Source organism: Anastrepha ludens, chromosome 6, assembly GCF_028408465.1.
Source record: "Anastrepha ludens isolate Willacy chromosome 6, idAnaLude1.1, whole genome shotgun sequence".
Taxonomy (NCBI): domain Eukaryota; kingdom Metazoa; phylum Arthropoda; class Insecta; order Diptera; family Tephritidae; genus Anastrepha; species Anastrepha ludens.
In genome coordinates this window covers 80,619,233-80,635,812 of record NC_071502.1, presented here as the reverse complement: position 1 = coordinate 80,635,812, position 16,580 = coordinate 80,619,233, and the positions used below count along the sequence as shown (strand labels likewise).

General features: G+C 34.6%; 1 protein-coding gene across 3 annotated transcripts in view; it reads right to left on the bottom strand.

Annotated features, from left to right (window-relative positions):
• Positions 1-16,580, bottom strand: part of LOC128867795 (neuropeptide CCHamide-1 receptor) — a 137,710-nt gene that overhangs the window by 14,175 nt on the left and 106,955 nt on the right. For all 3 annotated transcript variants that reach the window (XM_054109301.1, XM_054109299.1, XM_054109300.1), the window contains 3 exons: positions 14,844-15,070; positions 14,571-14,674; positions 14,178-14,390 (listed from right to left, as the gene is read on the bottom strand). In XM_054109301.1, coding sequence (XP_053965276.1) covers positions 14,178-14,390; positions 14,571-14,674; positions 14,844-15,070 — 544 coding nt within the window. The remainder of the gene's footprint in view (positions 1-14,177; positions 14,391-14,570; positions 14,675-14,843; positions 15,071-16,580) is intronic.

Here is a 16,580-nt window from a genome sequence, read left to right as displayed (position 1 = left end):
TTTTTGCCCACAGTAGTATCATATTTCAACAGGTATAAATAGGTATAAATAATATAAATATAAAAAGCTCCGATTTGAAAAAGATTTTTAAATATATTTAAGCTAATTTCTGCAGAATTATTTTTTTCCAATGAATTGCATAAACTTCTTGAATAAATGAAATAAACAAAAAAAAGATTAAAATATATAGAATAATAAATAAATATTTTCTGTTCCTTTTTAACCTGATTGTAGTGAGTGCTTGTGGTAATGCTACAGTTCCAGGACGGGGATGGTTCTGTAATCTGTCTTTATATCTTTCACTGAACTTTTTAATTCCATCTTTCACGGGGCATATTTTTAAGTCCCTATGAATAGTAAAGTCTGATATATATATAATACTAAGGAGCCTAGGTTATTGGCGCTGGAGTTTTGAGAGAAAGCGCTGTATCATTTCAATATTTGAATTACCTGCCCTCCCCAATATTTATTTATTTATTCCGAAATCAATAAACAATTGTTTTTACTGATTCCTTACTGCAAAAATATATTTAACAAAAAAAAAAATCGTTTAATTACAATTATTCTAACTGACAAATTTCAAAAATATCGTTAAATTACAATAAACGGTTTAATTGAGCAGAAAAACATAGAAAGATAAAGTAAAAGAGAATTCAATAGAATTCGAGATTTCATTGAGTTCAGAAAGAGAGCAAACAAAAGGAGCATTGCAGACATAATTTGTGCTGAACCAAATGCGATGGAACTGATATTTATTACGTAAAGACCTCGTATGGACTGAAAAGTTAATAATTTCATTTCATTTCGTCATATGAATTCAAAAAAGCCCTAAGTTACAAAAAATTCAAAATCGACTTTTTACTGATTATCATGCACCGTATCATAATACATGTTCCTTTAAAATTTTATAATCCAACAACCAATAATTACGTTGGTATAAACAAAATTCGAAAAGCCCTAAGTGCAAGCATAACAAATTTGCCAACCAAAACTGTAACTTACGCCTTTAGAGAAATAATAAACAACAAATACAAGAAGGCATAGCATGCCATGCCATTGTGTGTGTTCTTATTTATCAGTTTTTTATTTATCAGTTACTGACGAAAAGTATTGCCCATAAGGTTTTTTGCATCTCTGTATTAACAGTTAGTTTTTCTTTTGTATGTTTCTAAGAGGCTTTACTGAGTTGGAGTTTATTTAATTAAAACTAAAAATCTCTAATAATGATTAACGAAACTAATTTTCAGTGTTAAAAAAAACGGTGAATAAAACATATTTAAATTACAATAACCGAATGACCGGCAAAATTTATAAAGGCCTTAATAAGGGAATTGTGTGTGAAAAGAATCCTCGAAAAATGGGCTTAAGATGTCAGTCTAAATATTGTGAAAAAAGCACATTGCGTCATTGCTCCCAATATGATGAAAATATACGCCAAGAAATATTTGATGTATTGTATTTTGGAACATGTTGTGGAAAGAAAAAAAGATTTATGTAATAAGTCAAGTAGAATTAGAAGAAAAAGCACGAAACCGTAACACATTTTCGAGGCGATCGCTATCTAAACGGTATTATTTGAAAGCAAAACCAACTCGTATCCAGGTTTGCCGGCAAATGTTTATGTCAACTCTTGGAATAAATGAAAAAATGATAAGAAATTGGGTAGATTCGAACATTTTAAAACACACGCAATTGGATATTGCTCCGCCAAAAGGAACGTCGAAAAATGCTAAACAATACGAAAAGCGCCTTAACTTAAAAAAAAAAGGTTAAACAGTATTCCAAAATAAAAAATATATAATAATAAATTGGATAATTTCCATTATAATATATTATTATATTATATTATAATCAATTTAATGCAAGAAATAAGCAAAATATTTTGAGAAAATTACCAAAAAACAAACTTTCTATTTGAGTTACGCCCTTTTCGATTTCAGAAAAAACTAATTGTAGAAGGCGTAAGTTTCATATATCTGTAAGTAATACGAAAAGTAATATTTTTTCTTCAAATACTGATTCTTTTATGAAAAATAATCTTAACTTGAGAAAATATTGAAAAATTTTGCCTTAATTTTCATTTTAAAAGGTTTTTTGTTTCTCCTGTAAAATTTTTAAAATGTAACTTAGGGCTTTTTTGATTTCATGTGACGATTTGTATCGCACAAGTCCACATCTGTTTGTTTGATAATGGTTTTAAATATTAATAGTTAAATTTTCAAGAATTTATTGATTTTTGACTCAAAAGTTAACAGAGACTTCTAATTTTTTTTTATTTATTGTATATTAAAAGGAAGCCTTTTCATTTTGATACCATATTTCCAGGTGATCACTAACATTTATAACTCTATTAAACATTTTTAGAGGAGAAAAATCACATGGGAAGATTTATCTGAATTCATTTAATGTTCCACTTCTTGAGCCTTCTAGTTTGAATAAGTAATTTTGTGGTATATTAGGTGAATCCGAATGTACTTTATAGGAAGCTCGGACTGGAGTGGCACCTGTAAATATTGTAGCATTGTAACATCAGTATTTTTTCGTACAAGGGTTGCTATTTACATCGGGTGCTTTTGTAGTTGCATGAGAATTGATGATATCGATAACTATGGCAAACCGTGGTTTTGTTCAGGAAAATTTGGCAAGTTATCATGAATCGTTTAACGACAGAACAACGCTTCTAAATTGTGAAAATTTACTTTGAAAAAAAAAACAAAATCTGTTCGCAAAATTCATAGACTACTGGCGAAATCATCGGCACTTATTTCTTTCGAAATGAGGATGGAGTTGCCGCGATGGTGAATGGTGAGCGCTATTGATCGAGTCAATATTTAATGTAATCACACTACATCAATTACAACTTGTTAAGAGTGGTTTCGATGTGGCAATTTCAACATGAGTGATAAATATCGTGAAGGGACAGCGAAAAAATTTGAAGAAGCTCAACTTCAATAATTATTAGATGATGACGCTTGTCGAACCCTTGATGATATGTCTAAAGAGTTGAATGTTGACAGATCAACAGTCGGTGAACGTTTGCAGCGTTGGGAATGCTCCAGAAGGCAGATAACTGGGTGCTACATCAATTGAAGGAGAAGGATATCGAGAGACGTTTGGTGACGTGTGAGATGCTTCTTGAACGGCGGTTCAAGGTTTTCTGCATCGCATCGTCACTGTCGATGAAAAATGTATCTATTATGATGACCTTATGTGTCGAAAATGTTGGAGCCTGCAAGGTCAATTGCTGCCAGGTCCATTGACAGCGAAAAAAAATATTCATGCTTCAAAGGTTATGTTGAGCATCTGGTGGGATCAGAAGAGTGTCATCTATTAGAACTCCTTAAACCATCTGAAACCATCACTGGCGATCGTTACCGGCTGCAGCTAATGCGTTTGAATCGAGCTCTCAAAGAAAACGGCCGGAATGGGACGGTAGGACGGTAGACATGACAAACTGATTTTGCTGTATGACAACGCCAGGCCACATGTTGTTAAATCGGTCCAGAAATATTTCGAGGGACTGAATTGAGAAATTTTGCCACAACTGCAGTATTTCCCAGACATTGCATCTTTGGATTACCACATGTTCCGATATTCCGACCAATGCGGTCAGCCCTTATTGGAGAGAGGTTCACTTCTTACGAGATCATGGCAAGCTGGCTCAAGAAAGGATCAAGTCAAAAGAACTTGAATTTTTCGTGAGAGGAATCCGTATGCTTGATGGGGTAAAGTTGTAGCTTCCAATGGCACATACTTCACATAATATCATGTATTATTTAATTGTTTAAATAATTCGTAACTTTGGCTAGGAAAGTTGTAGACTTATTCCCATACCCAATATTTTACCACAAACGCGCTCAGAACGTTTTGAAAAACAATAAAACCGTTCTCAATTATTGTTATTTTCTCCATTGTTTGGTTACATAAATAGCGACCCTTATATCTGATGTGAAAATCCAATATAGAATCGGCCCCTAAATACTTCGCTGTTGCACTCCTGATTTTATTTTATATGTATTTGAGCCTTAACATAAAATTTCCAGCCTTAACATAAAATTGTCTATCTTTTAAATACGAAACCCGTAGTTGAGAAAACTATCAGTAGACTTATGGTGCGATATTTTTAATTAATAAGCGTTCCATGGCTTTAACCGTTATAGAACGTTTCCACAGCAGTTTACTTTTGGGTTTGCTGCCGTCGCGGTGGGTTTAAGGAAAAATACCAGCCAAAATATTTTTCAGATGCCATAGAAATATCAGAACCCACACCGATTTCAAACCCATTTTTCACAGCCTGTTTGTTTTGGATTTGCATGCATTTTAATATCAAATGATGGCAATAAATAATGTTCATTTACGTGATTTTTCTCTTTTGCTGTTTATTCTTATCGAAAAATGCTAACAATAGTTGTGTTCGATAACCGAATTAGCCCTCACCAGCCGTCAATCCAAATCAGCCTAAACAAAAATTCTCTCGCAAAGAGAAGAATAAGTAAAACGGTTAACGAACGGAAAACTTCCCATCATCTGCAAAAAGCGATTGTATAAGGCAAACGAAGCGTGTTAAAAAATCATTAATTTAATTTTCAAGCTGCAACAAACCAAAAACAAAAAAATTTCCTCAACTGATTGAGTGCAGATTTTTGCTATAAACCTTTGGAAAGTTGATATTTGCTCTGCATTAATCAAACTTATCAATTATTTCCTCTTTCTATTCAAAATTTTAAGCAAGGACATTTTTCCAAACGATTGCTGTTTGTGTTTATGTTTGCTGTGTGCCAAACTCTTCTAAGCGGGAATTAGCAGGCAAAGCAACAATTAAAATTGTATGCTCTCAATATTTTCTGATTCGTCATTGCGTTGCTCACTATGTCCCATGACCTAACTGTAGAATAGCCTATGCAAGCTATGTGTAGTTAAATGTAGAGCGATTCCATGTCAAGTGACTCAAGTATTTTGACCATTTCCGTAAATTTTTCTGAAAATTGGTTCACTTGAATATTATAAGAAGTAAACTGAAAACATCAAAAAATTGGTAGTTTTGAAATTTATTCAATGTGAAGAATTTTGGCTTAGAGTTATTAAAAGTGAAATATTTTCGGTTCTAACCTTTTTGTAATTTTTTATTTTTTTATTTTTAGGATAAAATATATATAACAAGTTTTTTTTTATTTAAAAGTTTTCGGAACAAATATTTTTTACCTTTTTGGAAAAACATCATGTTCAAAAATTTGTTCTCCAAATTTTAACCTTAATACTTGTACCTCAAGGATGACAGAATACAAGGTTCCGGCTTCCGAATCCGCTGTGGCGTCAGCCTCCATGAATAAATAAACAAAAAGAAGGGAATTACAGCCCACGCTCGATAACGTGAACTAATTCAAAACAAGGCAGTTCACGTTAACAAAAGTGTTCACGTTTTGGAATGCCCAAAAAGACAAAGTAAATACATTTTTTCACATTTATTGTAAATTCCCATTTTTTTCTTGCTTTCGTTACATATTAATTGAAAATAAAGTCATGCGATGGTTTTATTTAAAAAAATCAGTCATCTTTTTTTGTATCTTCTGTTTTTCTAAAACTTGAAGCACAGCGTTCTCCCTTAACCGTCTTAGCACACTCATATCATTTTGATTGACGTCTTCATGACCAGACCATATTAACGCCTTGTTGAAAATTTCAGCTTCTTCAGTCGGCTTAATTTTTTCCAGTTGCTCTGATGCGTTGTCATCATCGGATTCGTCCTCTTGTTGATGATCGTCATCTGTATTGCAATCTTCGATATCTTCGTTCCATTCATGAATGGTTGGTAACGTGAATTCAATCTGAAATTTTTAATAAAAAAAAGGTTTTTCAATAACCCACATTCATATCTTTGCGCATATCTGCGAACACGAACGAACCTCAGGATTTAAAATACTAAGGAGACCGACGGTGTTGCTCATGAAGGTGCGAAGTTCAGCTTTCCATTATCATTCCGGGATCATTTATGGTTTCCGCAAAAATTAAAATACTGTTTCAGTACTTAGCTAATGTTGCTTCACCAACACGAAACCAAGCCGCATCCAAAAGATTTAAAGCTGTTTTTAAGTTAATTTTTTCCAACGACTCTAACAAATCAGACTTTGCCGCTGCTATTGAAGCTAGAAGGCTGTTTCTATAATGCAACTTAGTGATTTTTATTGCATTCTGATCCATCGGTTGAATGAGGGGAGTAACGTTTGGTGGCATAAACATTGCCGAAATTTGCCCATTCTCCGTTGTCAGTTCAGCTTCATTTGGGTGAGAAGGAGCTTTGTCGATTAGGAGGAGAGCTTTAATTGGTAACGCTTTCTCCTTTAAAAACGATGAAACCTTAAAAAATAACCAGTATATCTTAAAACTTGGACAAAAATTAAAAGGAATATTCTCCTGTGGAACAAATGACTCATGAAACCATTGCTTGAAAATAGCTCTTATAGTCGGTGGGACACTGAAAGTTTTTAAAGCAGCGTGGATTCTTCGCCTTTCCAATTACCAAAAGCTTAAGCTTGTGGAATCCAGTGGCGTTTGAACAGCATAAAAACGTGATTCGCTGCTTCTCGGACTTTACCCCTTGGGCTCTCTTCTCCAAACTTGACGCGTACGTTTACTCTGGCAAAAGTCTCCAGAATAACCCCCTCTCATCAGCATTATATAACTGATCGTTGTACAACTCCAATTCGGCCATTTTAGATTTAAGTTTTTCTTTAAGCGGAGGTTATGAAGACAGTTTTTCGCCTGATATTTTAAGAAGACGAATACCGTCCCTCTTCTTGAATCCTTGGAGCCATCCATCACTAGCGAAGAAGTTTGCTTCATTTTCTTTAAATTTTGCATGCAGTGTTTTTGCCTTTTCTTTCAACATTAGAGCACTTACTGGCCAGTTTTTATCTCGCATTCGGATAAACCAACGATAAAGAGCTCTCTCCATTTTGGGCAACTTTGAAGAATGCAGTGTTTTTCTATTTCCAGGCCCACAATACGTGTTGTTCACGCTGCTTTTTCGCTTAACATTAAAGTTACAAATTGTTGATTTAGCAACATTATATTTCTTTGCTAAAGTTGTGATGAGCTTTTTTCTAAATAGCCGAGAATTTTAGCCTTTTGTTTTAATGTCAAGCACATGGGTTTTTTAGAACTAATTTTCAACAGAAAACATAAGACGAAACACTCTTTGCAAAACCAAAACCGCGACTGAAATATATTACTCCTTACATACAATTATGAATAAAATGCCTACTTTATATTTAGGGGATTCCCCAATTTCAGAATTACTTGAGATCAATGTAAACTACATTCAAATAATTGCAACGTTTATTGTTCATGTTATAAAGCTTTTTGGGTTTGTTCACGTTTTAGAGTAGTCAATACACAAAAATGTCTGTTCACGTTTTGGCGTGGTCACGCTTTAGAGCGTTCACGTTATCGAGTGTGCGCTGCACTTGTTTGTGAAGAGAAAGAGTAGGCGAAAGCTATAGAAACTACCAGGCACAACAAATTATACACACACATATATCCTTGCAATCGCAAAAAACAAAAAATGCATTTGGAGGTTAATATTCATTTGTGATTTCACAACTTAACACGCGGAATTTCGTTTTCATTAGTTTGTTTAGTTGAAATTTCTCAAATCAGAGTATTACCGAGCTTTTCACTGAATTTTCACAAACATTAATTTCTCCTTTTTTTTCTTGTTTTGTTTCTTTTGCTGTCTATTGTTAAAGAGCCTGACGTCACACTTTTGGGAAGACACCATCTTCATTACTCAATTCGCCCTGGTTGTAGCTAAGATTGTGCTCCGTAGTCCCTGAAAGTTTCATAGTAGGATTCCTATATTATTTTTACTGCCACGATTAAAAATATAATTAATATTAAGTTGCGCTGCTGTAGATATCGGCTTATGAGATTCCCATGACGTTTTAGTTATAATTGTATTCAAATATGTATGTATAGCGAACCAGTAAAGAACCCGTTTGAAAATCGATAGAAGCGTCACTACTAGGGTTACGCAACAGGGTGTTTTTCAAAAACGACATAAAAAGTTTTTCCGGTTGGGATTCGCTATAATCTAACATGGGCAATTTCAGGCAAACTATAATGTCTTAATTAATGAAACTTGGTGGAGATGTTAGGGAGTGGTTCAGGAACAATATTTATAACTCTTAATTATTCGGGAAATAATAGTTTGGTAATTAATTGCTTTCAAAGTGCCCTCGGGAACTTCACTATAGTTGGCATATTACAATATACTTCTATTTTTCCACACTTCACTAAATATACACTCACACGCGTGTTCTAACCTATTTTTATACTTGTATTCGAATTATTTTAATGAAAATTAAATGCAAATGCATTTTCCCATATAATCACTTTTCTATACTAATATTATAAAGAGGAAAACTTTGTTGGTTTGTTTGTTTGTTTGGTTGTAATGAATAGGCTCAAAAACTACTGGACCGATTTTAAAAATTCTTTCCCCATTCGAAAGCTACATCATCCACGAGTAACATGGATTATATTTTATTTTGGAAATAGGGCTCGAGGTATAGGTCAAAACGTGGACCCGGGTAACCTTCGGATGTTAATGTACAATATGGGTATCAAATGGAAGCTGTTGGTGAATGCTTTAGTCCAGAGTATTTTTCATGCCGCTCCGTGACTAGGGTCTCGAGATAGAGACCAAAACGTGGACCCTAGAATGTGTTTGTACAATATGGATATCAAATTGAAGCTGTTGGTGAATGCTTTAGTACAGAGTATTTTTCATGCCGCTCCGTGACTGGGGTCTCGAGATATAGGTCAAAACGTGGACCCGGGTACCCTTTGGTTGTGTATGTACAATATGGATATTAAATGAAAGCTGTTGATAAGTGCTTTAATACGGGGTAATTTGCATACCTATTGATGACTAGGGTCTCGAAATATATGCCAAAACGTGGACCCGCCGTGTCTTTGAACCGAATTAAACCAAACTTACACACATTGTTAAGGAGGTATTGAAGATGGTTTCCGTATAGTTTGGATACCTATTGGTAGATAGGGTCTCGAGATATAGGTCAAAACGTGGACCCGGGTAACCTTTGGTTGTGTATGTACAATATGGGTATCAAATGAAAGCTGTTGATAAGTGCTTAAATACGGGGTAATTTTCATACCTATTGATGACTAGGGTCTCGAAATATATGCCAAAACGTGGACTCGCCGTGTCTTTGCACCGAATTAAACCAAACTTACACACATTGTTAAGGAGGTATTGAAGATGGTTTCCGTATAGTTTGGATACCTATTGGTAGATAGGGTCTCGAGATATAGGTCAAAACGTGGACCCGGGTAACCTTCGGATGTGTATGTACAATAAGGGTATCAAATGAAAGCTGTTGGAGAATGCTTTAGTTCAGAGTATTTCCTTCCGCTCCGTGACTAGGGTCTCGAGATAGAGACCAAAACGTGGACCCTAGAATGTGTTTGTGCAATATGGGTATCAAATGAAAGCTGTTGATAAGTGCTTTAATACGGGGTAATTTTCATACCTATTGATGACTAGGGTCTCGAAATATATGCCAAAATGTGGACCCGCCGTGTCATTGCACCGAATTAAACCAAACTTACGCACATTGTTAAGTAAGTATTGAAAATGGGTTTCGTAAAGTTTGGTTGTAATTCGGAACACTGGCAACGCGTACAGCGTTCTTTTGAATCAGCCATAATGTCGCTTACTTTTTTAACGCTTGGGGCGGAACTGAACTGTCAAATTGACAGTGTGAGTTACAATGTGTCAATATTTCTTTCTGATTTGGATGCCATAAGGAAAAAACGTAAGTGCAACATGTAAAAATTGTTTGTGAATTTTTTTGGAGTGGATTTTGGAACAGTGAATAATTTCTTACGAAATTTGAGAATTTAATGTGAAATCCGAATGAAATTATGTGTTCGTGGAAAAAAAAAAATTTTTCGTTTTTTTTTTGAAAAATATAAATGGATAATGGTTAAAAAAGCTCCAATGCTTAATAAAACATATAAGTTGAAACGAAAAATTCATGGATGATCAGGAAAAAAGACGATTGTTTATTCATATGCGTTGATTTGAAATTTAAAAACAATCTTCTTTTTTCCTGATTTTCAATTTATATTTTATATTTACTCAAAAACAAAGCGCTTGAATAAAGAATAAAGAAATAAATATTATGAAAATCATATATTTTCTGTTCTTAACCATATCTATTCTATTTTAGTGTGCCCCGCGAAGGGGGCCGGGTTTGCTAGTCAATTATAAACACGAAAAAGAATTCATTGGGATGACAACAGTATAGTGTTGCCGGATACCTGCAAATGAAAATAAAAATATGAACAAAAATGAAGTATTTCAGTTGAGTGTTAATGATGACGCATATGACGTTTTAATTTTGGGTTCAATGGTTTTAACGCGGAAAGGAGTTCTATCCAAATATACTGTGAATTGCGTAGCCGGAGTTGAGCTGATGAGGGTTATTTTTTTGAAAGGAAACGACTACCCTATTTGTTTTGCAGACATGATAATCGAATTTTTGTGGAGAAATCTGTTTATAAAAAGCATGCGGGTCCTCCGGGTGACACTGATCGAAGCAATACAATATACTTATAAACCGTATTTTTTTCTTTTTATGAGTTTCGATGAGTTAAATACGTGCATAATATAATCCAGAAAATCGCATTGTTTTTATTCCGAATTTCTTCCTGCAACGCTTTTTTGTATGTTTATATTTTCAAAAATGTTTCTCAATTTTAAATTACAGCAAAAATACTCCAGATTTACAATCAACCTTCCGCTGAATATCTCTGCATACGAACTTCGTTTTTATTTCCGGTGTAATGGCAACACCAACTTTTCGCTAAATTACACATTACATTAAATTACTTAACTATAACCCTCTACTCTCCCTTTAAAACTTTTTTTTCAGACTGTTACATTATATTAAATGTTTCCCGTTTTTTCCACAAGTTTTAAACAAGAAATAAAACCTTTAACCAAAAAAATATATTTCATCCTAATATACTAACAATTTTCTTGAAAAAATGTTAAAAAGTTCCGCATCTATTTCAGATTAAAAAAATCCAAAATTCTCAACCTTGAATAAATCTTAAAGTTATTAGATTTCTTTGAATTCGTTTCAGCTTACTTATTAATATACTCAAGCCTACAAATAAAACGATTTCATAAAAATTAACGACATGTCCAAAATACTTGGATCACTTGACATAGAATCGCCATATAAATAAAAATCAAGGAGAGCCCGTATTTTGAATTCATCAGCAAGCATTTGGCTTCCTCAATAGTGAGTTGTAAAAACCACTTATTTGGTCTAAGTTTGAGTCAAACTTGAGTCAACGCCAGTATATGCCTTGGACTCCAAGTCGTTAATAGTAGCGGGTTTATTAATACAGAAAAGTAACGTGACACCGCTAACCTCAAAGTCATGAAATTAAATCATATGAACCAGGTACCCGATTTGCAAATATATTACTAAAAATGATTCTTTCACCAAAACTTCTTCCTTATAAGTTCAGACGAGTGATATTACCTATCGCAAATCATTTGTTTGTAGTGCCTTCCAGTTTCGAAAGAATAAGAACTAAATGGGTCTTCGGTATGCAAATCACGCGGAACATTGCATTTTCCACCTGTGAATCACTTAAGAATTACTGTCTCTATAAATGTGTTGTGACTGCTTAGTCACAAAATCACTGCGTCGAAAGAGTCCATGTAAACTGGGCAGAGTGCTCTGTGAAAATTTTTGCTAAAAAATTTATTTTAGAAATACATTTCGCAGTTTGTAAAAGTTGTGCAATATGCCAGATTCGATTTTTTTATTGAAACATAACAAAAAATAGCTTAGCAAAGCTAACAAGTAATATTTTTCGATATAACTAATTTAAAACATACAAAAACAATTAAAACTGTACAAAATAACTAATGACGCGTTGGCCAATAAGTCCCGAGGCTTGGTTCTTCGTAGTCTTCTCGTGTATATGGCCTCTCTAAGTGCTCAAGTTTGAGGGGTTTATGTGCTCCTCCAGCCTTTTTTCATGTTTTGTAGTAAAGATAAGTATAATGTTGACAAACTTTTCCACCGACAGATGGTTGTGCAGATCGGTATTCCTTATATACCCAGGAGCATTGACCATGCCTCTGAGCATCTTATTTTGTTGGCGTTGAATGGTTTCGTTGTTTGAAGCAGCGGTACATCCCCACAATTGAACGCCGTATTTCCATACTGGCTTTAGAACCTGATTGTAAATAAGTTATTTGTTTTGCTTTAAGCTTTTATGGTTTCATGTCAATTTCGCTAGCTTTTATTTTGACATGATCCTTCCATTTTAGCTTCGTGCTCCATGCCATTGGTATGGTAGCATCTTTTTTTAATTTGCAGATCAGGCCTTCGTGCCACATTATCGAATGCCTGAGCTACATCAAGAAATATTGTTGAACAAACTTGGTTGTTTTCTATAGCTTCTTCAATGTCTTCTTCTAAGCGATGTATTTGATTGATCGTGGAATGTTTTTCCCGAAAACCAAATTGGTGGGAAGGTATTAAATGTTTCTATTCTACTATTTGCTTTAGGCGTTTGGAAAATAATTTTTCAAACAGTTTTCCGATTACTGGAAGTAATGCTATTGGGCGGTAGAATGTGACCTCATTGAGGTTTTTTCCCGGCTTCGGAATCATTTTACTGTCAGAAATCTTCCAGTGCATTGGTATAAATTTGAATTTCAAGTATGCATTCATTATTGAAATTAGTTATAATGCTTTAGGTGATACATTTTTTAGCAGACCGGTTGTGATTAAGTTTTACCCTGGACTTGTCCTTGATTTTAATTTTGAAATTTCCTTGGCGACATCATTAATAGCCATAATAACAATTTAGAATTTGAAGAGATTCTTAGACAGAGTGAGGAGGCAAGAAACAGCTTTCCTTTTCAATCCTTTTCAAATATATTTTCAAAGTGTTGTGCGAATAACTCGGCCTTATCCAGATCGCTTTTTACCATACTTGATTACCATTAAGGTGTTTAATTTGGGGATTGCCCAAGACTGGCCGTTTTATGCAAGCCGAAAACTGTGGTAAAGTGAGTAATCCAAAATTTTCTGCGGAGCTAAGTTCTGCAGTTTTGTATTTAATGTTTTATTTTGGTGCTGTTGTATCTTGCATTGCACCACTTTGGCCAACCTGTTTAATTCAGTTTTAAGAGATGGGATCTGATAGTCTACTATTTTTTTCTGATTTTCTTCTTCTTTTATTAGTTCAACTATATCTACTGTATATCTGTGTTGATAAGTTTTCCGCTCAGTTAATGAAGTACTCAAACGCTAAGCAATTTGCCAGATTATATTGAGCAGAAATGTCAAAAGCTTCTATTTTTATGAATGTAGTTCTATTTAAATCGTTAAAATCGTTAAAGTTCTATTTAAATCGTTATTTAAATTGTCCAAAAAACTTACTTTATTTTGAAATTCTTAAAAGAGCAACAAAGTTTAACGTATTCTTCCTCTCTTTAATCGCACACAAATTAGCCTTTTTTGCAAAATTTGTTGAACTAACTGCCTATTCCTAAATTAGTATAAAAGCCGGAGTGGAGGAATTTTCAGTACACAGCCAAAAAAAACATGATAAGGGTCAACAGTGGCATTTCGGGTCTTCGCTGTTTTGAAATACTTTGCTAATTTATTTGCATAAAACCACCTTTTACATCGTGGGTTGGTTAGTTAGTACAGAATGAGTTTTGGCGTTTGTGTGTATGAGAGAAACGTGACCCTCCATTTTTAACGATTGACTTGTAATTTCTTGAATTAATTAATCATTGGCGCCTCTAAATTTCTACAAACAAAAAAGTGGGAATTATGTTATTTCTCACACCTACAAATTAGAATTTGTTAGAGTGAGAGGAAACCTGCGGCTTGTCTTACAACTTTTTATAACACAATCTGTCAGTGCAAGTATCGCATACCATTCACGGCTCATGATTAATGATGCCACTTGACCGAGTTCCCCACCTACAGTTGGCTGACTGTGAAGCACGAGCTTGATCTGTTACAAAATTACAAACTTCTAAGTGAGTGTGGCTGCGACTCTTGGGGAGAGCACTTGAGTGTGAAGTGACGTTGTAATTTCCGACTTACCTGTCGCACCGCTCCCTGCATCTCGCCGGGCACACTTGCTGCGTACACCAAATGCCGTGCGATTAGCACATAAAAAGCAGCGATTATGCTTAAGGGGATAGCGTAGTAGACCAAGAAGCGCATCATCACCATAATTTTTGCATACTGCGCGCCCCACTCCTCGGGAAAGGGGTAGCACACCGAGAACGATTTGCTGCTATTGATTTCGAGTTTCTGCTTTTACGGAAGGAAAGAAAGAATGGAATTATTTCTTGTTTTTTTTTTGTAATATGTATGTATGTATGTACTCGTATGTATGTATGTATGGATGTGTGTATTTATGTATATGTCTGTACGTATGCAAAGATGTATTTGTGCCAGCAGCAGTCTAGTAGACCAGAACAACTTGTTTACCTTAACATTGGTGCCTAAGAGCGCAGGTATAGCACAGATAATGGCCAAGAACCAAATGAACACAGCAATGGCGATGGTCATACGTGTGGCACGTTTGCCACCACCTGCAATGGAGAGAGATGTGATTTTATTTATGTTGGCATTTTCGACCCCACTTTGCACCCGTACACATATTTGTTCATACGAGTATATCTTTGCATGTACGCCATGTTGTATATTCTCGTTGCAAGAGGTGAGACAATGGAAGTGAAATTTTAAGTATATTCCACTCACCGTGTGCATGAAATTTCCTTAGTGGGTCCACTATAGCAAAGTACCGATCGCCAGAGAGCGCAGTAAGTGTGAAAACGGAAACGCCAATCGATACGTCTTTAATAAATTCAGACAGCGTACACAGGAAGCTGCCCCAAGGCCATGAGTCCACCGTATAGACTGTAGAGGTCAGTGGCACCGTGGTGACAATGAGCAGAATGTCAGCAATCGCCAGGGAGAGAATATAACTGTGAAATAAAAGCAATTAAAGTTTATAGAAAAAGGATTATAAAAAAAAAATGCGGATATTGGTAAGATAATAAAATAGGAAAAATGAGTTGGTGCAGCTGAGTTTGGCGCCGCGCGGCGTCGTTCACTGAATTCATGCAGACAAAACTTCCTACATACTTTTACACTGCACTTGGTTACTAAGGTTGTCGATTTATTTTGTGTTATATTTAATCATCGATTATACCTCGCTTCACACCTGAATCTCGTTTTTTTATACATATTTTATTATTAATACAAACAGGCGCGCAACGAAGATTTGTTTTTGAGGGGGTCGGGGTTTTCTACGAAAAATGAATAATAAGACAAAAATAAAAACTTTTTTAAATGAAAATGCATTAAATCTATATCACTATAGATGCAATTAAGCCATTTAGTCGCATAAAAAAAATTAATTTCAGCAAAGTTTTCTAAAATTATTTCTACCGTTGGAATTTGAATTATTACACTGTGCGACAGCAACAATGTCTTTGACAACCCCTAGTGAAATTTTCCAAGGAATCTTTTTGTAGAACATACTGCCCTTTAATATCCAGTTTAAGAGGAATTTTGAACAATTTATGAAAAAATTGGTTAAATAGTCACATAACGGTGGGATTTAACGGGTTACAATTTTTTACAAAAAAATGTATCATTGAATTTTAATAAAGTCTTCTAAAACGAAATTTAAGAACAATCAATATTTGTACTGGATTTACCATATTATTTAATATGGCATTTGATCAATATTGCGAAACTTTAATACACTGTAAAAAATTGTGACCCGATAGACCAAAACCCAGTTGGGGTTTTACTATTCCACATGAGTACTTTCATTTGCAATTGGTTTGGTTCGGCCCGAGCCGATGACCTGAAAATTGTCGCACAGTGTTATTGGAGTTTGAATTATTACACTGCACAACAGCATGTCTGATGATTGGGTTATGACACATGATCTTAGTCCAATTTTTTATGAAGATTTCAAATCTGTAACTGAAATTTCAGTATCAGCTCTTGTTAAAAAAATATGACACACAAGTCGTTTTATAAAAAAAACACTAATATTTAAAGATAGTCATATTTTATTTAGTTTTTAAAAAATCCTTTAGTAGTTAAAAAATCCTTTCTTTTGTTTGATTTTCTTTTAGCTATTCTGAATGCTCCAACAATAGTCAGCACTCATGTGTGCGTTGCAGAAGCGTTGATAGCGTTCCTTCATCGTACGATTGTGCTGGTGGAACCGCTGTCCTTGTTCTTCACTTAGATCCCCAATATTGGCTGGGGAATAGTCGAGGTGGTTATGAAGAAGTGTAACTTTCCAAGATTTTGAAAGTGAGTCATTCGTTTTCGACGTGTTAGGAATAATCACAACTTTTTTTATTCCCCAAAAAATTTTGAGCAAGCCAAACAAACTCATTTCATGCATTTTTCTCGCTCTCTGTCATAACGTCCGTAAAATTTGAGTCTTTTATTAAAGATCTTATCAGTAGA